General features: G+C 40.7%; 1 protein-coding gene across 2 annotated transcripts; it reads left to right on the plus strand.

Moving 5' to 3' along the window:
- The first annotated feature begins 2,643 nt into the window (after positions 1–2,643).
- Positions 2,644–27,085, plus strand: LOC311135546 (uncharacterized protein). Of its 2 annotated transcripts, none has more exons than XR_014613780.1 (2): positions 2,644–2,922; positions 14,674–16,065. XR_014613780.1 is itself a non-coding variant. In XM_084169557.1 (2 exons), exons 1-2 carry the CDS (start codon positions 2,730–2,732, stop codon positions 26,490–26,492), a joined length of 1,002 nt encoding a protein of 333 aa, XP_084025683.1. In that variant the 5' UTR covers positions 2,648–2,729; the 3' UTR covers positions 26,493–27,085. The 2 variants fall into 2 exon arrangements, 1 of the variants encoding a protein (XP_084025683.1); XM_084169557.1 differs by lacking the exon at positions 14,674–16,065 and adding an exon at positions 25,684–27,085 and having other exon boundaries at positions 2,648–2,922.
- Positions 27,086–27,476: the final 391 nt, after the last annotated feature.

Genomic DNA, 27,476 nt, shown 5'->3' on the forward strand with positions numbered 1-27,476 from the left:
GATGGCCATACTGTTGGCCTTGCAGTGGGTGGAGGAAGTCAAACAAGACAGAGTAGTTATTTGCTCTGATTAATGTGCAGTGTTAATGAGTCTACAGTCCTTTAGCTTTATGAGGTGCTACAAACCCATGGCAGGATGAAACAGATGGGTATTCAAATAAGGGTATTCAAATAAGATTTACTTGGGTCCCAGCCCATGTGGGGGTGGAGGGGAACGAGGCAGTAGATGAACAGGCTAAACAAGCACTTACAGTTAGGGAAAAAAGTATTTGATCCCCTGCTGATTTTATACGTTTGCCCACTGACAGAGAAATGATCAGTCTATAATTTTAATGGTAGGTTTATTTGAACAATGAGAGACAGAATAACAACAAAAAAATCCAGAAAAATGCATGTCAAAAATGTTATAAATTGATTTGCATTTTAATGAGGGAAATAAGTATTTGACCCCCTCTCAATCAGAAAGATTTCTGGCTCCCAGGTGTCTTTTATACAGGTAACGAGCTGAGATTACGAGCAAGGGAGTGCTCCTAATCTCAGTTTGTTACCTTTATAAAAGACACCTGTCCACAGAAGCAATCAATCAATCAGATTCCAAACTCTCCACCATGGCTAAGACCAAAGAGCTCTCCAAGGATGTCAGGGACATGATTGTAGACCTACACAAGGCTGGAATGGGCTACAAGACCATCGCCAAGCAGCTTGGTGAGAAGGTGACAACAGTTGGTGCGATTATTCGCAAATGGAAGAAACACAAAAGAACTGTCAATCTCCCTCGGCCTGGGGCTCCATGCAAGATCTCACCTCGTGGAGTTGCAATGATCATGAGAACGGTGAGGAATCAGCCCAGAACTACATGGGAGGATCTAGTCAATGATCTCAAGGCAGCTGGGACCATAGCCACCAAGAAAACAATTGGTAACACACTACGCCGTGAAGGACTGAAATCCTGCAGCGCCCGCAAGGTCCCCCTGCTCAAGAAAGCACATATACAGGCCCGTCTGAAGTTTGCCAATGAACATCTGAATGATTCAGAGGAGAACTGGGTGAAAGTGTTCTGGTCAGATGAGACCAAAATGGAGCTCTTTGGCATCAACTCAACTCGCCGTGTTTGGAGGAGGAAGAATGCTGCCTATGTCCCCAAGGACATCATCCCCACCGTCAAACATGGAGGTGGAAACATTATGCTTTGGGGGTGTTTTTCTGCTAAGGGGACAGGACAACTTCACCGCATCAAAGGGACGATGGACGGGGCCATGTACCGTCAAATCTTGGGTGAGAACCTCCTTCCCTCAGCCAGGGCATTGAAAATGGGTCGTGGATGGGTATTCCAGCATGACAATGACCCAAAACACACGGCCAAGGCAACAAAGGAGTGGCTCAAGAAGAAGCACATTAAGGTTCTGGAGTGGCCTAGCCAGTCTCCAGAACTTAATCCCATAGAAAATCTGTGGAGGGAGCTGAAGGTTTGAGTTGCCAAACGTCAGCCTCGAAACCTTAATGACTTGGAGAAGATCTGCAAAGAGGAGTGGGACAAAATCCCTTCTGAGATGTGTGCAAACCTGGTGGCCAACTACAAGAAACGTCTGACCTCTGATTGCCAACAAGGGTTTTGTCACCAAGTACTAAGTCATGTTTTGCAGAGGGGTCAAATACTTATTTCCCTCATTAAAATGCAAATCAATTTACAACATTTTTGACATGCGTTTTTCTGTATTTTTGTTGTTGTTATTCTGTCTCTCACTGTTCAAATAAACCTACCATTAAAATTATAGACTGATCATGTCTTTGTCAGTGGGCAAACGTACAAAATCAGCAGGGGATCAAATACTTTTTTCCCCTCACTGTAGTAGTGGGGATGTTGATGTTGAAGTTTCAATGAGCAAGGCAGAGGCAAAAAGACTGATATATACAGTGATGGTGCAGAGATGGCAGGAGCAGTGGAATAGAGTTAATAAGGGAAGGCATTTATTTCAAGTACAGAGGAAAGTCGGGGAGGGGAGGACGGCAGGAAAGGACAGAAGAGAGGAGGCTATTTTTACAAGATTAAGGGTGGGACACAGCCAGTTGAATAAGACATTAAATGTGATAGGAAAGCATCCATCAGGAAAGTGTGATTATTGTCAGGAAATAGAGACCGTGGAGCATGTATTGCCACAGTGTGGGCAGTATCAGAGGGATAGAGAGAGGATGACATCTAGTATGAGGGAGAAGGGGATACAGGAAATTAGTTGAAAGAGTATATTGAGTAGAACGTCATTAGATATAGTGTCAAATATTTTGTTATCTTTTTTATGAGAAACGGGGTTGGCAGGTAGGATTTCAACTACCTCAACTAGCCGGTGCCCCCGCACATTGACTCTGCACCGGTACCCCCCTGTATATATAGCCTCCCTACTGTTATTTTATTTTACTTCTGCTCTTTTTTTCTCAACACTTTTTTGTTTTATTCTACTTTAAGGGCTGTAAGTAAGCATTTCACTAATGTCTGCACCTGTTGTATTCGGCGCATGTGGCCAATACAATTTGATTTGATTTAGTTTCTCCCTGTCTCTTGCCCACATTCCAGTACAGTAGGTGGCGGTAATGCACTATAACGTTGGATGCCAACCGCAGATAAACCCCATTGAAGAAGAACATTTGCAGATACGTTTGTGTTCCTTCTTGACCAGCCTACTAACGTTGGCTAGTCTTTTATGGCTGTCCGACTTTTACTTTATCTCCAGCAAAATGTCCAAACTACAGTTGTTGAATGTGTTTCTTACCAAGCGACTAACCGCGGCTGCTGTGGAGATATATGTGGAAGTGGAAAAAACTATAACAGAATACGAGAACGAAATTTCCAGTTCGAAGGAGGAGATCAAGCGTTTACGGCGGCTGCTGGATTTGGTTTTCAATCCCGAGATAAAATTACATCGAGCAGGTTTGTAGCAACTATTGTACAGAGTCACGATTTGAAACGTGTAGCATAGAATTAGGAATTAGAATACGAACAGTAATTTAATAGGATCTCTATGTTTTAGGCTACGGCCCACCGCTTCTTCTATGGGGGGTGGGGTCCTGATTTGGGAAGGGTTCACCGAGTTTCCCAAATAAGATTGGTGAAAACAATGGGATGAATTTGGAAACCACTGATTATCCACTGATTTACAGATCACTGATTACCTACCTCGTGGAAGGGACTTTGTGAGCACAATACGTTGCGAAGACGTCTTTTCAACCCAAAATACGTATTTTCAACGTCTTTTGCTCATATGGAAGGAATAAGGCTGCTTCGAAAAGTCGAGGTCTTCTCCTAGGTTTTGCGGATACTCTCATAGTCGTAAAGAACATAATCAACACATGTGCACCCAATGATTTATACTAGATGTCTGACATGGGGTAATGTTTTGAAGCCACAGCGCCTCCATCTTGGCACTCTCCATATTGTAAAAAATATGTTTTGGAAGCTATAGAAATGCATTTATTCATGTCTGCATTTGTTTTTGCCACGTTTATTATATTACAAACACCTTAAAAGAGAATTTCACTATGGTTTTTTAAAATGGCATGTTATAGAACAGGGGTCTCCATCCCTGTTCCTGGAGCGCTTACCCTCCTGTAGGTTTTCACTCCAACCCCAGTTGTAACTAGCCTGGTTCAGCTAATTATTAGAATCAGGTGTGCTAGATTAGGTTTGGAGTGAACCTACAGGATGGTAGCTCTCCAGGAACAGGTTTGGAAAGCTGCGTTTATAGAAGATCCCAACCTGTTTTTTTTGTGCAATTTCAATTGTTTTTGAGAAACTTAACCCACCAGCAATTGACTTCATTAGCCTCATTCTGCAGGTCTTTAATGTTATACACATGAAATTGTGTCATACCGGACTTTATCCGCAAGGTTATAATCAATTTTGTTAAACTCTAGCCATAATTTCCAGCGAGTGTAGTTCCTCGTTCCTCTCACTACTGCGAGTGTGTAAGTTGGTTCAGAAGCGCACTAGCCAGGTCCACAACAACGTGTCCACTGTAAACTGGGCTGGGCGATATGGCCTAAAAATCATATCTTGATTTCTTTCAAACTTATGGGCGATTCATGAAATCTCAAAAAGCTTTGTTGTACAATTTAAGGGTCAATACACTGCATTTCAAACAGTCAGGAATAATCGAATGAATTCAGGGCATGTACAATTATACCTAGGCTAAATATAAGCCTTTGACAACCATAAGACCCACTAATAATTGCATTATTTTTATCAAAATAGTTTAACCTGCTTTTTTTGCAATAATCACTAATCTGGCTTTCAAGTCTGTCTATGAAAATGCCATTCTTTCTAACAAATTTTACCAGAACCATAGAACCATACTAGCACAATACACATTCACTAATAATTACCAAGTTCTTGTAGCAGGCATTATAGAAAATGAACACAGGTCTCATACACAATCTCTCAAGCACATGGCCACGTGCTATTGAGTAGCCAGCTAATCTTTATATATCAAGTCTAGCCAACTTGGATCTATTTGCTTGCTAACAAGGTAGAACAGTTGAACTGTTATGAATAGACAGACCCTGTCCACCTCCAACTGTTTGAACAACAGCCTGTTCACTTTGTTTAGATATGGAAATCAAGTAGATAAGAACATGCTTATTTCTCAGAATTCCTTATATGAATGCATATTTTTATGCGCATTGCACATTAATAAAACAGACTAGGCAGCTTGCGCTTAAGTCTGTGGCTAAAATACTGCTAGCGGTACGTGATACCGCAATTCCGCGCGTGACAAACTGAGCATACAGTTCCTACATATTAATTGATGCTCTCGTTTTAGTTGGGTCTGCTCTGGTCTACATTTTGGGAGTTGGGACATAAAAAAGGTAAGTTCTCATCTATTACAGTAAAATAATGTCTCTAAGCGTTTCGGTGTCCATATGACCAATTCAGTTGGATCAAACCTCAAATGCAAATAGTGAGTTTAAACAACTTCTTCCTCTCTGACAAGAAGCAATATTTGGTCTTTGTTGTGAGTGGCAGGGGAGGGGCTTTATGTCAAACAAAAAAAACCTTCATTCTTGGGTTACAGGCATTTAGATCATTGCACGAAAATATACATTCAAATTAATTCAATATATCGCCCAGCCCTACTGTAAACACAGAGCTTCTAATCTACCAAGCCTACTAATAATTTTTTCTTTCAAACTACTATGCTACCAACATGTCTGACTACGAATACGAGGAGGCAAGGCTTATTTATTTGAACCGCAATACACAGATGACGATCTTCGACAGATGGAGGATGACAGAGAATGGAGAGGGAGAGAGACGGAGCAGACAGAGGCTGAGGCAGATATACAACTAGCAGCTGAGGCTCGACTCACTATCTGGGAACCGGTGGTGTACCTGTGTACCTGCAATTCCAAATGAAGCCCACTGAAGACAAGTGTCTTTACTGTGCGGATTGGGACCTGCTTATGCCAGCCTTGGAAAATCTAGAATTGTCCGGCGACGAGTCAATGTTGTCCCGCAAGCCCACCATCCTGTGTAACCAGTGACAATGACTTTTCCGACCCTCATAAACCCATCAGTTGTAGAAACCTTTTTTCCATGTACTGAAAATAAACTGGAAGAAGAGACCTTGGCCAGAGGGACCTAATGGCCAGCTGTCGATTTTAAAGTAAGTACAGGTAGTTTGTGTGTGATAAATAGACTTCCCAGCATTACAGTATTATAGGCTGTGTGAAATATGTAATCAGTCACTCATATGGTTTTCAGTAGGCCAACCTAGTGTTATTCTGTTTTCGCACAGCGAGCTGATGTTTATAAAAAAATTAATTCGGCAATATAGACTTGTGGCTTACAGAGTGGTCTTGGAATGGGGATTGAAAGGCGAACGACTTGGATGTGGTCAGAGACGAGTGTTACTCAGTTGCTTTGTCAGCACCATCCGCAACAAGTACCCCTCACCCACCGGTGTCTACACTGGCTCATCACCTTTCCCTCCCCTTTCTATTCTCCTTTTGCATTCATAATTTTTTTAGTTTATACTGCAATTCTACTTTCAGCTGCAAATGTGTACAAGATCAAATAGTCCTTACAATACATGTAACATATAGCCTTGAAAAATCCCCACTTGAGGTTTCCAGTGACAATATTTTTTATACATATAAGCGAAAGCATTATTGATAACTGTTTTGATAAGTAGTATTATTTCAGTTAACTATGAAAAAAAATACATATATTACCATTGCTCTTGCCCAGATGGTAAGGGTAAAGCATGGTAGACCCCTGAGGTGGAACGCGTTGTGCGTGGGTTTGCCTGCTGTGGACTGGAGAGCAGCAATCTCAGTTCTGTGATATCTACAGATTCTGATGCAGTTGTTTCATGGGTTCCAGGTTGGCCTTTGCTAGGTGAGGAGTTGATTTTGGTACACTGGAAATCTCAGCAGCCATGGGCAACCCACTGATTTCTGTGCTGCAACCGACATGAGCCTGCATATCATGGATAAATAGAAGTGTAAAACACAACTGGATCCACCCGAGCCAGGTTCCCAAACTATGTATTCTACACATTAGTGTACCCAATAATATAATCATGGCATCACTCAATACAGTGGCATTGTATCTACCTCAAGCTCATGTTCAATTTAGGGGCGTTTTCACATTTGAAATTCTGTTTCGGGGAGCATTGGTGACATTTGTACAGAAAACGTTTTGCTTTCACAAGACCTGTACATAACTGTTTCAGGATGTGATATGTGAGACGCATATTCTACATGTTGTTAGCTAGCTAGGTAGCTAGATTGTTTACAATGGACAAAAAGTTCAACGTGACTCGCCTGGGTACGATATTGCGTTTCACTCATGCGTTATAGACCTAACTATAGGTACACCTAGCCAATCAAACAAAAGCTACAGGATCCAAATCATACAGGGGATATGTGAAAGCGGCCTAAGTCATCTAACGTTGGCAAACTACGTGTTTTGCGGAATGATATAACAAATATTAGCGAAGCACAAACATGAAAATAGCTAGTTTACCCTATCCCGAAAACACACACTTGTGAGGCTGGCTAGGTAGCAAGCAAACTTTTAGCTAACATAAACTAAATACAGTGAGGGGAAGAAAATATTTGATCCCCTACTGATTTTCTACGTTTGCCCACTGACAAAGACATGATCAGTCTATCATTTTAATGGTAGGTTTATTTGAACAGTGAGAGACAGAATAACAACAACAAAAAAATGCAGAAACACACATCAAAAAAGTTAACAAATGTATTTGCATTTTAATGAGGGAAATAAGTATTTGACCCCTCTGCAAAACATGACTTAGTACTTGGTGACAAAACCCTTGTTGGCAATCACAGAGGTCAGATGTTTCTTGTAGTTGGCCACCAGGTTTGCACACATCTCAGGAGGGATTTTGTCCCACTCCTCTTTGCAGATCTTCTCCAAGTCATTAAGGTTTCGAGGCTGACGTTTGGCAACTCGAACCTTCAGCTTCCTCCACAGATTTTCTATGGGATTAAGGTCTGGAGACTGGCTAGGCCACTCCAGGACCTTAATGTGCTTCTTCTTGAGCCACTCCTTTGTTGCTATGGCCGTGTGTTTTGGGTCATTGTCATGCTGGAATACCCATCCACGACCCATTTTCAATGCCCTGGCTGCCGGAAGGAGGTTCTCACCCAAGATTTGACGGTACATGGCCCCGTCCATCGTCCCTTTGATGCGGTGAAGTTGTTCTGTCCCCTTAGCAGAAAAACACCCCCAAAGCATAATGTTTCCACCTCCATGTTTGACGGTGGGGATGGTGTTCTTGGGGTCATTCCTCCTCCTCCAAACACGGCGAGTTGAGTTGATGCCAAAGAGCTCGATTTTGGTCTCATCTGACCACAACACTTTCACCCAGTTCTCCTCTGAATCATTTAGATGTTCATTGGCAAACTTCAGACGGGACTGTATATGTGCTTTCTTGAGCAGGGGGACCTTGCGGGCGCTGCAGGATTTCATTCCTTCACGGCGTAGTGTGTTACCAATTGTTTTCTTGGTGGCCATGGTCCCAGCTGCCTTGAGATCATTGACAAGATCCTCTTGTGTAGTTCTGGGTTGATTCCTCACCGTTCTCATGATCATTGCAACTCCACGAGGTGAGATCTTGCATGGAGCCCCAGGCCGAGGGAGATTGACAGTTCTTTTGTGTTTCTTCCATTTGCGAATAATCGCACCAACTGTTGTCACCTTCTCACCAAGCTGCTTGGCGATGATCTTGTAGCCCATTCCAGCCTTGTGTAGGTCTACAATCTTGTCCCTGACATCCTTGGAGAGCTCTTTGGTCTTGGCCATGGTGGAGAGTTTGGAATCTGATTGATTGATTGCTTCTGTGGACAGGCCTTTTTTTATACAGGTAACAAACTGATATTAGGAGCACTCCCTTTAAGAGTGTGCTCCTAATCTCAGCTCGTTACCTGTATAAAAGACACCTGGGAGCCAGAAATCTTTCTGATTGAGAGGGGGTGAAATACTTTCTGGATTTTGTTGTTATTCTGTGTCTCACTGTTCAAATAAACCTACCATTAAAATTATAGACTGATCATTTCTTTGTCAGTGGGCAAACTTGGGGGATCAGGGGATCAAATATTTTTTTCCCTCACTGTAACAACAGACTCAGTGTTCCCCCTTTCATCAGTGTTGCTACTTTAGTAGCTAGCTAGCTAACGTTATAGCATATCTCTTACCTCTATTTCAATTTCTGCTGGTCCTAGTCAGGCGCAGCGACATCCTTCAATGGTTGGTATAGCTGTTTTCTTAATGTGTTTTTACCAATTATTTTTCTTGTTGGTGGTTTACAGAAGTCGTCAGAAGAGAAATGCTTGCTACAACCCCGTAGGGCCAACGCACATAGTCTGTGGATGGGAGTGTTTATGCGTCTTTTAATAACAACCAGACAAAGCCTCAGTAAATCTGGGTCGTCCAAAGGAAGTCTGTGAAAAGTTATCGGACTAGCTATGTTTTGCGATTGCATTGTGTGGGTGCAAAATGGTTTTGTTACAGTCTCTTGAGTTGAATGATACTAGTCACTGGTAATTTTCCACAGTTGTTCAGTAACCTCTTTACATACCACACAGAGGAGTGAATTATTAGAAGCTCATTATCTACAGTGCGTGCGGATATTATTCAGACCCCTTGACTTTTTCCACATTTTGTTACGTTACAACCTTATTCTAAAGTGGATTAAATTGTTTTTTTCCCATCAACAATCTACACACACTACCCCATAATGACAAAGCAAAAACAGGTTTTTCATTTTTTGTGCAAATGTATTAAAAGAAAACCCGAAAATATCACGTTTACATAAGTATTCAGACCCTTTACTCAGTACTTTGTTGAAGCACCTTTTGGCAGCGATTACAGCATCAAGTCTTCTTGGGTATGACGCTACAAGCTTGGCACACCTGTATTTGGGGAGTTTCTCCCATTTTTCTATGGCGATCTTCTCAAGCTCTGTCAGGCTGGATGGGGAGCGTCGCTGCACAGCTATTTTCAGGTCTCTCCAGAGATGTTCGATCTGGTTAAAGTCCGGGCTCTGGCTGGGCCACTCAAGGACATTCAGAGACTTGTCCTGAAGCCACTCCTGCATTGTCTTGGCTGTGTGCTTAGGGCCGTCGTCCTGTTTGAAGGTGAACCTTCACCCCAGTCTGAGGTCCTGAGCACTCTGGAGCAGGTTTTCATCAAGGATCTCTCTGTACTTTGTGCCGTTCATCTTTCCCTCGATCCTGACTATTCTCCCAGTCCATGCCGCTGAAAAACATCCCCACAGCATGATGCTGCCATCACCATGCTTCACCTTAGGGATGGTGCCAGGTTTCTTCCAGATGTGACATTTGGCATTCAAGCCAAAGAGTTCAATCTTGGTTTCATCAGACCAGAGAATCTTGTTTCTCATGGTCTGAAAGTCTTTAGGTGCCTTTTGGCAAACCTTTTACTGAGGAGTGGCTTCCATCTGGCCACTCTAGCATAAAGGCCTGATTGGTGGAGTGCTGCAGAGATGGTTGTCCTTCTGGAAGGTTCTCCATCTCTAGGAAGAGCCTTGGTGGTTCCAAACTTCTTCCATTTAAGAATGATGGAGGCCACAGTGTTCTTGGGGACCTTCAATGCTGCAGAAATATTTTGGTACCCTTCCCTAGATCTGTGCCTCGACATAATTCTGTCTCGGAGCTCTACTGACAATTCCTTCGACCTCATGGCTTGGTTTTTGCTCTGACATGCACTGTCAACTGTGGGACCTTATATAGACAGGCGTGTGCCTTTCCAAATCATGTCCAATCAATTGAAATTACCACAGGTGGACTCCAATAAAGTTGTAGAAACATCTCAAGGATGATCAATGGGAAACAGGATGCACCTGAGCTCAATTTCTCTCTCGGCAAAGGGGTCTGAATACTTATGTAAATAAGGTATTTCTGTTTATTTTTTATGAATGTGCAAACATTTCTAAAAACATGTTTTCGATTTGTCATGGGATATTTTGTGTAGATTGAGGATTTTTTTATTTAATCCATTTTAGAATAAGGATGTAACCTAACGAAGTGGAAAAAGTCAAGGGGTCTGAATTCTTTCTAAAAGCCAGGCGGAAATCTAGTTTCCTCTGGTTAGGCTTTAAAGATCATATCACTCCTCTAACTTAGACACAGGCTGTGAGAACTGGTTAGAACCTGCTTTCATTTGTTTAAATGCTTTTTGTAAACTTGCCTCCTCCTAGAAGCGGGTATTGTTCTTTGTGTAGATAAAGTATAAAAAGGCTGTAATTTGTATATGAACAAGTTGCTCTTCCGGTTTCATCCGGAGGGTAAGCTTCCTTGCAATTGCTTGAATAAACCTCTTATTGCTGATAAATTAGTTCTGCCTGATTCCATGAACAAGCTTTCCTCAACAGTTGTCGCGTGTTGGGATTGCACATCTGCGAACCATTTTCAACAATATTCAGCAAATAACCTAACAACAAAAAAGTATTCAGTCCCCTGTTCGTCCCCTGGCTGATCTTGTGAGTGACTGACAACGTAACTAGCTAGTACCTGTGCCGGTAGCATGCCCCTACTTACATGCGTGCAGTAGCGAGAGAAACAAGGAAGTGCACTCCAAAATGCGTGCTCCAGAAATTATCGCTTGAGTAAAAAAAATGTATATTATAATGTTAATTCTCCTTTTTAATGCTTACTAAACATAACAATACACATATCTAACAATTTCCTTAAGGTACTGTCCCCACTACAACAAAAAATGATTAAATGCATGTATTTTTGTCCTTGAAACATGTAATTTGAAATACTGTAGAAATACATTCATTCCTATGGAGGACTGCTTCTTCTGAGGAGTGCCAATATGGCCGACCGGTTTCTTCAAAGCCTTTCATTTGCCAATACATAGCATCCACAATCCAGGGTTTATATTCATAATTGTGTGCACCTGGTTGAACTACGAGGCATTCATTAGTTGGATTCAATTGCAAAACATTTTGTCTGTTGCTAGAGTTTCTAAACCCTTTGCAAGTGACGCTCTCCTACGTCATACTTCAGTGTTCATGTCCCCGGTCTTTTGAATAAGCTTGACAATTATATTATCAAATTAATGAAAACGCAGAACATTTATTAAATTGAATCTACAAAATGTATTTACTCTGCATGATGCCTTTCATTAAGTTTTTGCACTGAAGACCATTGCGCTACGTTTTTGCCCATTTGAAGACCACATGGAAGGGAGGGACTTAGTGAGCACAAGACGTTACATTTTTTTTCAACCAGAATTACATATTTTCAATGTCTTTTGCACATAGGGAAGGAATAAGGCTGCTTCGAAAAGTATTCGAATGAGGTCTTCTACTTGGGGCTTGCGGTTTCTCTCCTTTTAGTCGTAACTAACGTAGGTCAACACGTGCACGTGGTTGAACTACGAGTCAAACAGGTATGAGTACTTACCCCAATTCAGGGGAGTATTCATTAGTAGGATTCCGTTGCAAAATGTTTTATAAAATGTTTTGCAACGTAAACAAGTTTATATACCCTGTGCAAGTGACATGTCTTTTGAAGGGGCTTGATGATTATATCATCAAATTCATGAAAATGCGGTCATATAAGATATATATTTGTGTTTGTGGCTGAATTTACTTCTGCAAGATGCCTTTCATTAAGTTTCTGCCCATTTTTAAAGACCATTTAAAAAGCCTACAAAGTTCAAAAACGACAAGGCTACTTGCATAGCGTTTTGGATAAATTCCAGTAAGTCCCTCTCCGTTTTGGTTCCTCTGACAAAACTGCACAGTTTTGATTTGTAAAGTTCAAATAGATTTGTCTTGCAAATCACGATATTCGATATAATCATTATCGGTTCAACCCTAAATAAGCTTAAACCTGTCATGAGATTTTTCTATAGACTATTGCTATTGTTTGTTCCTTCTCATTATTAGTCCCCTGGCTACCTTTATAGTGATGGGGGAAAAAATCGATAGTTACATATCCCAATATTATTTTTAGACTATATTATATCGTTCATTTGACTCCAAGTATCGATTTTTTTTTTTTTAAGAGTTGCGCCAAAATGTTGGTATTTTTCGGCTTGTTCTCCAACTTATTTCAAAATAGTGAGCCAACATGCTTTCAGCACTCTTACTTTTTTGTTTGTTTTTTTTCAGTCATGAAAATATCTGCAGCAGGCATATAGTGAGCAATATGTATGGAACATCAAATCGCATGAAAATCACAGTAGTGAATCGCAATACATACAGAATCGTGAGAAGAGCAATACATAGCGTATCGGCACCAAAGTATGGTGATAATATTGTATCGTGAGGTCCCTTGCAATTCCCAGCCCTACTACCTTACTTTTTTTAGAAATCTAATGGAAATGGAACTCCGTTAGTCATTCATTGTTTGATCAGGAGAAAGCCATGCATGCATAAAACGATGAAAGCGTTGTCTTGCCCAAAGTCCTATTCAAATTGAATGGAGAGAAGGGATTATAGCCTACTTTTTTTAAATGGCTAGACAGAAGATAGTTATTAAAAACTACTAGGTTTAGGCCAAAAGGCCCACTCATCTGACGGGGAGAGAGGGAAAACAATATTTTCTGACTGGACATTATGCCCTGCTTTGGTAGAATTCTCGGCTCTGTCTAGCCGAATGTAGGTAGCTACATTCATTCCTCTCTTTTGTTCCGTATAAGGTAAATTACTCTGAATTACATCTGGGCGATATGGACAAAAAGTCATATGATAAATGTAACATTTGCTTGATAACAAATACGATACATTTAAAAATAGAAATGGACAGGTACTTTACATTAGCTGCAGGGCTCTAGACTATGATTTAAAAAAGTAAGCTATTTCATCTAACATATCCAGGGAATGTATGATTTATATTTTGAGGTGCAACCTGTCAAAATAGGATCCAGAATTATCAGATTTATTTTGGGCTCTTCAGAAAATGTGCCGACATCGTTGTGCATACTGGCCTATAGCAGTGGTCACCAACCGGTCAATTGCGATCAACTGGTGGATCTTAAAGTCATTCCTAGTCGATAATCAAACATTTCTGTAGAAAAGCCAAGGATAAAGGCACTGTTGACGGTAGGTGCACTTGATTCAGAAGCCCTGTGCACCGGGTTAGCAAAGTGTTCCCATTTTGAACAATTTTATTTGTCTGAAAAGACAAACTCCGCCTACCCGTCAGACTGGGAGATCTGTGGCTAAATTGAGTGCGCCTACTGCGCTGGCCATTCGGATAGCTCAAATCACCATGCCTACAGCTTCCACGACCCCAGTTACAGCTAAGTTTGATGCTAGCCTACCTGAGATTTCATAACTTTTTAAAACCATGACCAGAAAGAGACTGTCAAAGAATACAGCAAAAAGCTGCTGTTTTTATCAGTGAGTTTATGTAGATTTTTGCCTTGGGACCTTATATAGACAGGTGTGTGTGCGCCTTTCCAAATCATGTCCAATCAATTCAAGACTCCAAGTTGTAGAAACATGATGATCAATGGAACAGGATGATCAATGGAAACAGGATGCACCTGAACTCAATTCCGAGTGTCATAGCAAAGGGTCTGAATTCTTATGTAAATAAGGTATTTGTTTTTTATTTGTAAAAATGTCCCAGAAAATCTAAACCTGTTTTTCGATTAGTCATTATGAGTCATTGTGTGTAGATTTGAGGGACATTTTTAAAAAGAAACATCCATTATAGAATAAGGCTGTAATGTAACAATGTGGAAAAAGTGAAGGGGTCTGAATACTTTCCGAATGCACTGTAGACTGACCAGGTGAATCCAGGTAAAGCTATGATCCCTTATTGATGTCCCTTGTTAAATCCAATTCAATCAGTGTAAATGAAGGGAAGGTGATAGGTTAAAGAAGGACTTTTAAGCCTTGAGACATGGATTGTGTATGTATGCCTTTCAGAAGGTGAATGGGCAAGACAAAAGATTTAAGTGCCTTTGAACGTGGTATGGTAGTAGGTGCCAGGCGCACCGGTATGTGTCAACAACTGCAACACTGCTGGGGGGGGGGGGGGGTGCAACTCGATATTAGGTGTTCTTAATGTTTTGTACACTGTGTAAATTGAACATAAGTGTACCAACTAACCATGTAAGACAATAGTTAAGGAATTAATGGTTTTGAAAGATTTCTTTCTTTTTCTCCAGACCTACATCAGCTCTATCTCCCAGATGAGGTTTCCCCTGAGCAGCAGCACTGTGAGCAGGAGTGGAGCCCCAGTCTGAAGCAAGAGGACCCAGAGCCCTCACAGATTAAAAAGGAACATGAGGAACTCTGGACCAGTCAGGGGGGAGAGCAGCTTAAAGAGCTAGAGCCTGATCCCAAAGAGTTCATATTCACTCCTTCCTCTGTGGAAAGTCAGGAACCGCCTCAGCCCTCGCATCTTTTCCAAATGCAAATTGTGGGCTCACCTACCACTACAACTAAAGAGATAAAGATGAAAATATGTCACATTGGTGAAAACCCTTCTTGTCATGTTTGTGGTAAATGTTTTGACTGTAAATCTGGTCTGGAAAGGCATATGAGGGCCCATACCGGCGAAAAACCTTATTGCTGCAGTGAATGTGGCAAATGCTACAGTCAGATAGGAAATCTGACAGTGCATATGAGGGGACACACAGGGGAGAGATCATACAGATGCTTTTTGTGTAGAGAATACTTCATCACGGCATCACAATTAAAATCACATAAAACCACGCACGCGCAGGGGAGGAATATAATCCCGGCGACACCCAAAACAAAGTCTTATTTGTGCGCTGGTAACAGTCGCGAGGCTTGGGAGGGGCCGTATCGGTGCAAGGAATGTGGCAAATCCTTCAGGCAGAAAAGGAACCTGTTACGGCATATGAGGAATCACACCGGAGCAATTCATGCAGCAAATGCTTCAACCGGAGTGGAACATTTTTTTATTACATGATTCACACAGAGGAGAACACATGTGTTTTGTGTCCACATTTAAATGCTCCAGCAGCAAATTCAAACAAGTGAAATCACATCAGTGCAAAGACTTCAGAAAATGGTTTAGTGAGATTGGATTTGGAACCTTAAAGTAAACGAGAAACACCTTATTCACCAGAGGGAGGAAGCTTGAACATGTCATTTGTTTGGATCAGTATGAGTCGACTAATGGACTTGTAGAACGTCATCAAAAGGTCACATTTGTTGTTTTTGGCAAGATATTTAGGATTTGTAAGCGGTTTCCAACTTCTTTATGAATATTATATTTTACATTAAATATAGTTTGTAGAGAAAGTTGTACAGCTGTATTCTAAAATATGGTGTGTTTCAAATTGACCATTGAATCTGCCATTTTAAACCTGGGGATGATCACATTCCCAGTCAATCTCAATCTAAATTGATCACGACTGTCTGTTTCCTTCCTGCAAACTTTATTATCCTCTGTTAGGTTGCGAGGCAGATGTATTTACAGATGCTCTCAAACATGACCAGCATGCAAAAGTATGTCTTTTCTGAGATACATTACTGTGTAAAATTGAAAAACAAATGTATGTTTTAATAAATATGTTTTTTTAATTGGATATCATTTTGACGTTGTTTGTTGTTGTTTGTTTATATATAGGCCTACAGTCTGTTTTCCATATCCTAGTTTAATCTCACAATACCTTCTAGTTCCTTCAAAATACCACTTACCATGGCTGTAGTCAATTCACCAAGACATTGTTTGTGTATTTAGTTTCCCTACTCAGATACTTAATATCTACTGTATATTTAGTTGTCTTAGTATTACCAAAGGCTCGTTCCATATGATTTCAAAAACTTTCTGGCTACACCCCTTTACAGTAGATTAGAACGAAACCTTCCATACATGTTTGCCCATGATAGAAGTGGTCAGAAAGGGACTTTTTGGACCTGAATGCCTAAACAGTTGAGAGAGATGCTCAAAGTTGACCAATTCTTTTTTACCCCCCCCCCCCCCCTACTATGAGACATCCATGTCTTTATCATCAAAAATATAAACGGTTGAGTTTTATATCATTTGAAAGCTTACAAACAGGGTCGTCAAACTATTTAATGATTTATTCAAAAAAATTGTTTTGAATAAGAATTATATTTTTAAGCTTTAACGTTAATTATCTTTAACATTCTTTTTCATGTTCATATATAGTACCAGTCAAAAGTTTGGACACCTACTCATTCAAGGGTTTTCCTTTATTTTAACTATTTTCTACATTGTAGAATAATAGTGAAGACATCAAAACTATGAAATAACACACATGGAATCATGTAGTAACCAAAAAAGTGTTAAACAAATCAAAATATATTTTACATTCTTCAAAGTAGCCAGCCTTTGCCTTGATGACAGCTTTGCACTCTCTTGGCATTCTCTCAACCAGCTTCTCCTCGAATGCTTTTCCAACAGTCTTGAATGAGTACTTGTTGGCTGCTTTTCCTTCAATCTGCGGTCCGACTCATCTCAAACCATCTCAATTTCGTTGAGGTCGGGGCATCTGATGCAGCACTCCATCACTCTCCTTCTTGGTAAAATAGCCCTTACACAGCCTGGAGATGTGTTTTGGGTCATTGTCCTGTTGAAAAACAAATGATAGTCCCACTAAGCCCAAACCAGATGGGATGGCGTATCGCTGCAGAATTCTGTGGTAGCCATGCTGGTTAAGTGTGCTATGAATTCTAAATAAATCACAGACCGTGTCACCTGCAAAGCACCCCCTCACCATACCACCACCACCTCCTCCATTCCTTACGGTGGGAACTACACATGCAGAGATCATCCGTTCACTCACACCGCGTCTCACAAAGACATGGCGGTTGGAACCAAGAATATCAAATTTGGACTCCAGACCAAAGGACAGATATCCACCGGTCTAATGTCCATTGCTCGTTTCTTGGCCCAAGCAAGTCTCTTCTTATTATTGGTGTCCTTTAGTAGTGGTTTCTTTGCAGCAATTCGACCATGAAGGCCTGATTCACGCAGTCTCCTCTGAACAGTTGATGTTGAGATGTGTTTGTTACTTGAACTCTGTGAAGCACTTATTTGGGCTGCAATTTATGAGGCTGGTAACTCGAATGAACTTGTCCTCTGCAGCAGAGGTAACTCTAGGTCTTCCTTTCCTGTGGTGGTCCTCATGAGAGCCAGTTTCATCATAGTGCTTGATGGTTTTTGCGACTGACTGGGGCTGACTGGGGCTGTTTTTCATGGTTCGGGCTAGGCCCCTTAGTTTCAGTGAAGGGAAATCTTAATGCTACAGCATTCAATTACATTCTAGACGTTTTTGTGCTTCCAACCTTTTGGCAGCAGTTTGGGGAACGCCCTTTCCTGTTTCAGCATGACAATGCCCCCGTGCAGAAAGCGAGGTCCATACAGAAATCATTACATAGGTGCACCTTGTGCTGGGGACAATAAAAGGCCTCTAAAATGGGCAGTTTTGTCACATAACACAGTGCCACAGATGTCTTAATTTTTGAGGGAGCGTGCAATTGGCATGCTGACTGCAAGAATGTCCACCAGAGCTGTTACCAATGTTGTTTTTAGAGAATTTGGCAGTGTGTCCAACCGGCCTCACAACCACAGACCACGTGTATGGCGTTGTGTGGGCGAGCGGTTTGCTGATGTCAACGTTGTGAACAGAGTGCCCCGTGGTGGAGTTATTGTATGGGCAGGCATAATCTACCGACAATGAACACAATTGCATTTTATCGATGGCAATTTGAATTCACAGAGATACCGTGAAGAGATCCTGAGGCCCATGTCGTGCCATTCATCCGCCGCCATAACCTCATGTTTCAGCATAATAATGCATGGCCCCATGTCGCTAGGATCTGTACACAATTCCTGGAAGTTGAAAATGTCCCAGTTCTTCCATGGCCTGCATACTCACCAGACATGTCACCCATTGAGCATGTTTGGGATGCTCTGGATCGACGTGTACGACAGCGTGTTTCAGTTCCTGCCAATATCCAGCAACTTTGCACAGGCATTGAAGAGGAGTGGGACAACATTCCACAGGCCACAGTCAACAGCCTGATCAACTCTATGCGAAGGAGATGTCGCGCTGCATGAGGCAAATGGTGGTCACACCAGATACTGACTGGTTTTCTGATCCACGCCCCTACCTTTTTATTTTAAAGGTATCTGTGACCAACAGATGTATAGCTGTATTCCCAGTCGTGAAATCCATAGATTAGGGCCTAATGAATTTATTTGAATTGACTGATTTCTTTAAAAGAACAGTAACTCAGTAAAATCTTAGAAATTGTTGCATGTTGCGTTTATATTTGTGTGTGTGTGTAGTAGCTTAGACCATATTTGACATTATTTGAGGTGTTTGTGTTGTGCCCACCATCGTTTGAGACAGCATACTCTTAAATCGCGGGTGGGTGTCATGTTTTGGCTGATAAATATATTAAAATGTGATTACAATTAGAAATGTTCACTTTCAAATGGTACCACAAAGGTGTTTGGAGCTCCGCACATCAGTGTGTTGCCTTGAGTGGGAATATCCATTGTTATAAATTAAACTGTTAACAAAAATCCAGAAAATCACATTGTATGATTTTTAAGTAATTAATTTGCATTTTATTGCATGACATAAGTATTTGATCACCTACCAACCAGTAAGAATTCCGGCTCTCACAGACCTGTTAGTTTTTCTTTAAGAAGCCCTCCTGTTCTCCACTCATTACCTGTATTAACTGCACCTGTTTGAACTCATTACCTGTATAAAAGACACCTGTCCACCCACTCAATCAAACAGACTCCAACCTCTCCACAATGGCCAAGACCAGAGAGCTGTGTAAGGACATCATGGATAAAATTGTAGACCTGCACAAGGCTGGGATGGGCTACAGGACAATAGGCAAGCAGCTTGGTGAGAAGGCAACAACTGTTGGCACAATTATTAGAAAATGGAAGAAGTTCAAGATGACGGTCAATCACCCTCCTCGTGGGGCATCAATGATTATGAGGAAGGTGAGGGATCAGCCCATAACTACACGGCAGGACCTGGTCAATGACCTGAAGAGAGCTGGGACCACAGTCTCAAAGAAAACCATTAGTAACACACTACGCCGTCATGGATTAAAATCCTGCAGCGCACGCAAGGTCCCCCTGCTCAAGCCAGCGCATGTCCAGGCCCGTCTGAAGTTTGCCAATGACCATCTGGATGATCCAGAGGAGGAATGGGAGAAGGTCATGTGGTCTGATGAGACAAAAATTGAGCTTTTTGGTCTAAACTCCACTCGCCGTGTTTGGAGGAAGAAGAAGGATGAGTACAACCCCAAGAACATCATCCCAACCATGAAGCATGGAAAGGGGACAGGATGACTGCAAAGGGGACAGGATGACTGCACCGTATTGAGGGGAGGATGGATGGGGCCATGTATCGCGAGATCTTGGCCAACAACCTCCTTCCCTCAGTAAGAGCATTGAAGATGGGTCGTGGCTGGGTCTTCCAGCTTGACAACGACCCGAAACACACAGCCAGGGCAACTAAGGAGTGGCTCCGTAAGAAGCATCTCAAGGTCCTGGAGTGGCCTAGCCAGTCTCCAGACCTGAACCCAATAGAAAATCTTTGGAGGGAGCTGAAAGTTCGTATTGCCCAGCGACAGCCCCGAAACCTGAAGGATCTGGAGAAGGTCTGTATGGAGGAGTGGGCCAAAATCCCTGCTGCAGTGTGTGCAAACCTGGTCAAGACCTACAGGAAACGTATGATCTCTGTAATTGCAAACAAAGGTTTCTGTACCAAATATTAAGTTCTGCTTTTCTGATGTATCAACTACTTATGTCATGCAATAAAATGCAATTTAATTACTTAAAAATCATACAATGTGATTTACTGGATTTTTGTTTTAGATTCCGTCTCACAGTTGAAGTGTACCTATGATAAAAATTACAGACCTCTACATGCTTTGTAAGTAGGAAAACCTGCAAAATCGGCAGTGTATCAAATACTTGTTCTCCCCACTGTATATTTAAACTCCAGTCGTACTTTATGAAATGCCTTTTCAAAGTCTGCTATGAATAGCAGGCCTGGTTTCCCAGATTTTTCATAGTGTTCTATTGTTTCCTGTACTTGCCTTATATTATCTCTAATGTATCGTCCATGTAAAAAATCTGTCTGATTAGAATTAATAATATCCGACAATATCTTTTTAATTCTATGCACTATACATTTTGCTATAATTTTTGCATCACAACACTGAAGTGTAAGGGGCCTCCAATTTTTTTAATGGACTGGATCTTTATATTTCCCACTTGTATCCTGTTTCAGTAATAATGAAATCAGACCTTCTTCTTGAGTGTCTGATAATCTACCATTTACATAGGAGTGGTTAAAACATGCTAATAACGGTCCTCTGAGTATATCAAAAAAGGTTTGTTATACCTCGACTGGTATACCATCCAACCCTGGAGTTTTCCCGGACTTAAAGTCTTTAATTGCATCCAGAAGTTCCTCCTCTGTAATTTCACCTTCACATGAGTCTTTCTGTATGGCTGTTAATTTTACATTACAATAGAATAAAATCCCTACAATTAGCTTCAGATTGAGGCGACTGAAACAAAAACATATGCTTAAAGTACTTTGCTTCCTCATTTAAAATATAATTTGGTGGATCATGGGTGACTCCGTCATTTGTAACCAGTTTCAGTAAATTATTTTTGGTAGCATTTCTATTTTGAAGATAAAAAAATAATTTGGTTCATTTATCCCCATATTCCATCCAGTTTGCTTTATTTGTATAATATATTACATTTGATCTTCCTTGAATAAGTTTCTCCATTTATTTTTGTTTTTCCTCTAATTTATTCTGAGCCTCTGTTACAGTTTTTATTGCTATCTATCGGTTCTGTTAGACCTTCTATTTCCTTTGTTAGTGTGGACTCTTGACCTAAATTGCTTTTGTTTTCGAGATGAGTACTGAATTGCATGTCCTCTAAAGGCACATTTAAAAAGGTCCCATACAATAAGGGGATTTGCTGTACCAACAGTTGAAGTTGGAAGTTTTCATACACCTTAGCCAAATACATTTAAACTCAGTTTTTCACAATTCCTGACATTTAATCCTAGTACACATTCCCTTTCTTAGGTCAGTTACGATCACCACTTTATTTTAAGAATGTGAAATGTCAGAATAATAGTAGAGAGAGTGATTTATTTCAGCTTTTATTTCTTTCATCACATTCCCATTGGGTCAGAAGTTTACATACACTCAATTAGTATTTGGTAGCATTGCCTTTAAATTGTTTAACTTGGGTCAAACGTTTTGGGTAGCCTTCCACAAGCTTCCCACAATAAGTTGGGTGAATTTTGGCCCATTCCTCCTGACAGAGATGGTGTAAGTTTTTGAGTTTTTGGAGTCAGGTTTGTAGGCCTCCTTGCTCGCACACGCTTTTTCAGTTCTGCCCACACATTTTCTATAGGATGGGGCTTTGTGATGGCCACTCCGATACCTTGACTTTGTTGTCCTTAAGCCATTTTGGCACAACTCTGGAAGTATGCTTGGGGTGATTGTCCATTTGGAAGACCCATTTGCGACCAAGCTTCAACTTCCTGACTGATGTCTTGAGATGTTGCTTCAATATATCCACATAATTTTCTTTCCTCATGATGCCATCTATTTTGTGAAGTGCACCAGTCCCTCCTGCAGCAAAGCACCCCCACAGCATGATGCTGCCACCCCCGTGCTTCACGGTTGGGATGGTGTTCTTCGGCTTGCAAGCTACTACCCTTTTCCTTCAAACATAACAATTGTCATTATGGCCAAACAGTTCTATTTTTGTTTCATCAGACCAGAGGACATTTCTCCAAAAAGTATGATATTTTTCCCCATGTGCAGTTGCAAACCATAGTCTGTCTTTTTTATGGCGGTTTTGGAGCAGTGGCTTCTTCCTTGCTGAGCGGCCTTTCATGTTATGTCGATATAGGACTTGTTTTACTGTGGATATAGATACTTTTGTACCCGTTTCCTCCAGCATCTTCACAAGGTCCTTTGCTGTTGTTCTGGGATTGATTTGCACTTTTCGCACCAAAGTACGTTAATCTCTAGGAGACAGAACGTGTCTCCTTCCTGAGCGGTATGACGGCTGCGTGGTCTTATGGTGTTTATACTTGCGTACTATTGTTTGTACAGATGAACGTGGTACCTTCAGGTGTTTGGAAATTGCTCCCAAGGATGAACTAGAATTGTGTCTACAATTTCTTTTCTGAGGTCTTGGCTGATTTATTTTGATTTTCCCATGATGTCAAGCAAAGAGGCACTGAGTTTGAAGGTAGGCCTTGAAATACATCCACAGGTACACCTCCAATTGACTCAAATGATGTCAATTAGCCTATCAGAAGCTTCTAAAGCCATGACATAATTTTCTGGAATTTTCCAAGCTGTTTAAAGGCACAGTCAACTTAGTGTATGTAAACTTCTGACCCACTAGAATTGTGATACAGTGAATTATAAGTGAAAGAATCTGTCTGTAAACAATTGTTGGAAAAATTACTTGTGTCATGCACAAAGTAGATGTCCTAACCGACTTGCCAAAACTATAGTTTGTTAACAAGACATATGTGGAGTGCTTGAAAAACGAGTTTTATTGACTCCAGCCTAAGTGTTTGTAAACTTCCGACTTCAACTGTATGTTATGTCGGAAAAAATCAGTTATAAATTCCTCTGTCCTAGTTAAAAACAAGTTATCATCCAATAGGCTTTGATTAAATTTCCAATATCCTCGCCCACGTGGAAATTCAGTAAGAGTAATGTATATGCCAATTATATGATGGTCCGACCGCATTCTGTGTCCTATCAACACTTTTTAAACTTTTGGTGCCAACGAGAATGACATAAGAAAGAAGTCAAGACAACTAGCTTGATTGAGTCTCTGCCATGTATATCTCACTAGGTCAGGATATTTAAGCCTCCATACATCTACGAGTTCTAATGTATCCATGACATTCATGATTTCCTTAAGAGCATGAGGGTGATAGTTTGTAGTTTGATTTCCTTTACGGTGCATTGAGCTATTGAAAACAGTATTATAATCTCCCACCATGATAATAGAGTCTTGTATTGCTTGCAGGGTTGATCATTTATTATATATATTGTCAAAGAAGTGTGGATCATCATTATTTGGTCCATAAAGGTTAATGAGCCATATCTGTTTATGGTCCAATAACATATTTAAAATCATCCATCTACCTTGTGGATTTTTGGACAATTTGCAAATTTGGATCGAAATTACTGTTAATTAATATCATCACCCCTTTTGAGTTTCTTTGCCCATGGGAGAAGTATATTTAGCCCCCCAGTCCTTTTTCCACACAACTTCAACTAGAATTGTTGAATGAGTTTCCTGTAAACAATAGATATTATATTCCTTCTCTTTGAACCATGTAAATATTGTTATTCTTTTGTTATTATCTGCTAAGCCATTATAATTATAACTGGCTATACTTATTTCACCACTTACCATAATGAGATACAAGTTTCAAATCTATTTATCATAATATATGTTTGTACATTTACCAATACAAATACCATAGTGATTGAGTGTCCATATAGCTGTACCATGATATTTGCATTGCTACTAAGTAACCCTCCAATTGTTCTCCACTATTCCCCCCGCTAAAGCCCCTCCCCATCCCAAGTTGGGTTGTCATCCCAGTGATCGGCATACCACCCCCGTCCCCCCGGATCCCTAGGCCCTCCGAGAGGCCAGGACCCATCCTTCAAAAACAGCACACAGTGCCACCCACAAAACAGAAGCAGGTCAACTGCCAAAAGCATTTCCAATGCTCTCACCTCAATATATATATATATCTATTAAAAATATATATCTATTCAAATATCTTGCATATCTTAATTTCCATCATTATCAATTAATATGCGTAATAATGTTGGCAGTTCATGCGAAGGATTGTTACATATAACCCGGATTGCCATTGTATTACATTACATTTTTGTAAAGCAATTATTATTTTATCAAACAATTGTTGTGGTTCATCCTATATTCTTCCTAACATCCTTACCCCCTTGCAACAGATGTGGGATACACACACACACGCACATACTCTTAACACACTCAACCCCTTTCCTCCACAATCAACCATAAGCTCAGATGCTCAACGGTTGTTACATCCCAGAGCCCATCTCAAGAAAGGACCGGATTTTACGAATGCATATACAGTTACAGCTGTTTGAGAAAGCATGCAAGATTGAGCAAAAATGGACAAATATTTGAGATTTGATTAACCTCTTCCCCTGAGACACAAACACTCTGGTCCCCAGTTGTAACCATTCTTCCCAAGCATCTCCGTGCAGTCAGACCTTTGATTATTTTGTGCCACCAGGGCCACAATAATATGCCCCCCCTCTGATTGTCTGGGTGTGACCCCCTCCCGATGGGTTACTGCATCCAGTGTTGCCAGCACTACCACTACCTGGGTGGGGGGCACCCCACCGGAATCCCCACCGGCTAGGTACAAGGTCGTCAAGGTTCTCATTAGCAGCTTTGAGAATTTCCTTGTATATTATGCTCTCCCATCAGTGGGCTCTAGCTTTGTAGGACCAACCCTGCCAGGCAGGCTCAGAATCTTGAGGGGGCGGTGCTGCTCTAGTTGGTCTTTGACCACATTTATCTTTCAAAGGTTAAAGACATTTTTATTTAAAAATAATAATTCAAGAAATCATAGAAAAGTTTGACAACCCTGTTTGTAAGCTTTCAAATTATATCAAACTCAACCATTTATCTTTTTTCAGTGATGAAGACATGGATGTCTCATGGTTGGGTGAGGTATGCAAAATGTGTGAACTTTGAGCACCTCTATCTCCTGGGCCCAGTTTTTCAAAAGTTATCTATCCAGATTTCAGCTATCAGATACGATTAAATCCATAGGAATAGAATGAATAGAACGGAAGTCCCCATTCAAGTCAATGATTTGTCCATTCTATTTCTATGCATTTAATCCTATCCGAAAGGCGAAATCCCGATAGATAACTTTAGATGTTTTGGTATTCATGTCCAAAAAGTCACTTTCTGACCACTTCTACCATGGGCAAGTAATTCAAATTAAAAAGGGGTGCAGTCAGTGATTTGAATTGATGTAAAACAACTCCATAGGCCATAGGGCCCCAATTCTTATCAAAATATGTATAAAAAACTTATTTTTATTTGCTATCCTTCTCTCCAGACCTCCAGCAGCTTTCTCTCCCGGTGTCTGAAGAGGTTCCTCCTAAGCAGCACTGTGAGCAGGAGTGGAGCCCCAGTCTGGGGCAGAAGGACCCAGAGTCCAAACAGATAAAAGAGGAACATGAGGAACTCTGGACCAGTCAGGGGGGAGAGCAGCTTAAAGGACTAGAGTCTGATACCAAAGAGTTCATATTCACTCCTTCCTCTGTGGAAAATCAGGAACCACCTCAGCCCTCGCATCTTTTCCAAATCCAAATTGTGGATTCACCCACCAACACAACTGAAGAGATGAAAACAGAACCTGATGGAGACTGCTACAGAGTATCAGATAAAACATTTACTTGTCATATTTGTGCCAAATGTTTCAAACGTAACTGGGATCTTAAAAGGCATATAAAGACCCATACATGGGAGAAACCTTATCGCTGTAATGTCTGCGGCAAATTCTATCGTCAGTTCGGACATCTGAAGCGGCATATGAGGAAGGTGCATATGGTTTCTCACAACCGGGAGAAACCATACAGGTGTCATGTTTGTGGCAAATGGTTCAATTGGGAATCTTCTTTGAAAAGGCATATGAGGACCCATACAGGGGAGAAACCTTATTTCTGCACTGAATGTGGTAAATGCTACGGTCATATTGGACATCTGCGAGTGCATATGAGGAATCACACAGGGGAAAGACCATATAGATGTTCTTTGTGCAAAAAAGGCTTTACCACATCATTCCAGTTAAAACAACATAAAAACAAAACCAGATCGTGTGGTTTTGCTCATAATGGTCTGATTGAATCTAGGCCTAAGCCATAATGTTTGCACCGCGGTTATGAATGCAGGATATAGCTTGAACTGAATGAATTGATTTATTGTGGGACTATCGTGTATGGCCTGAAAGATTTTGGGACATTTAAAGGCTTTTTTGTTTTGAACTGCAAACACACACATTCGTGCACCTACATACTCCTCACTGAATGAATACAAATGATTGCAAATCATCTAATGTTGATAACTGGGTTCTTTATTGCCTCTATGAAGTTGTCTCGGAGTTGCTCTAACCGTTATTATTGCATGAGATATTGTTAGTTGGGTTACCCCCTGTGCTGTGTTTACATTGACGTGTCTTATCCATCCTCTCCGTTGGTTATCTGGCAAACAGGCTACACTCTAGGCAGTCTCTTCTGTCTGGTAGCGGTACTATCTCTCTCATACTCTTTTCCTATCGGCAGTGTAAATACCTACCTGGTGCTCGAACGAAATATGATTTGTTAGGTATTGACTGGACCTCATGTCTAATGGTTCTTATCGGTAATTGTTGTTCACATCTGTACTCAATGTATATTTGGATGAATTTCCTTTATTACAATCCAAATGTTTGATATGTTGAATTGAGCAAATATGCACATAATAAATAAACCAATATATTTATTGTCTCTTGAGTTTTTATTCATTCATACATTTCTAAACAAATGACAATCTATATCCTAACAAATCCACAACAGTTGGAGTTAGTCCAAAACTAGAGGTATCACCCCTAACTTTCCTGCATGAATAATACAATTCCATGAAAAGTCATCATATAATATTAGTGTGACATTTTATTGACACTCATCAATCTAGTTTACTATGCAGGATACTGTTCCAACCGGATTGTCATACTTTTTCTCTCCATTGTTATTAAAAATCATCAATTATATATATATATATTTATATATATATATATATATATATATTTATATATATATATATATATTTATATATATATAACATTGTATACAGTTTGTATAGAATATACAT

Source organism: Coregonus lavaretus (genome assembly GCF_964263955.1).
Source record: "Coregonus lavaretus genome assembly, chromosome: 10".
Classification (NCBI taxonomy): Eukaryota; Metazoa; Chordata; class Actinopteri; order Salmoniformes; family Salmonidae; genus Coregonus; species Coregonus lavaretus.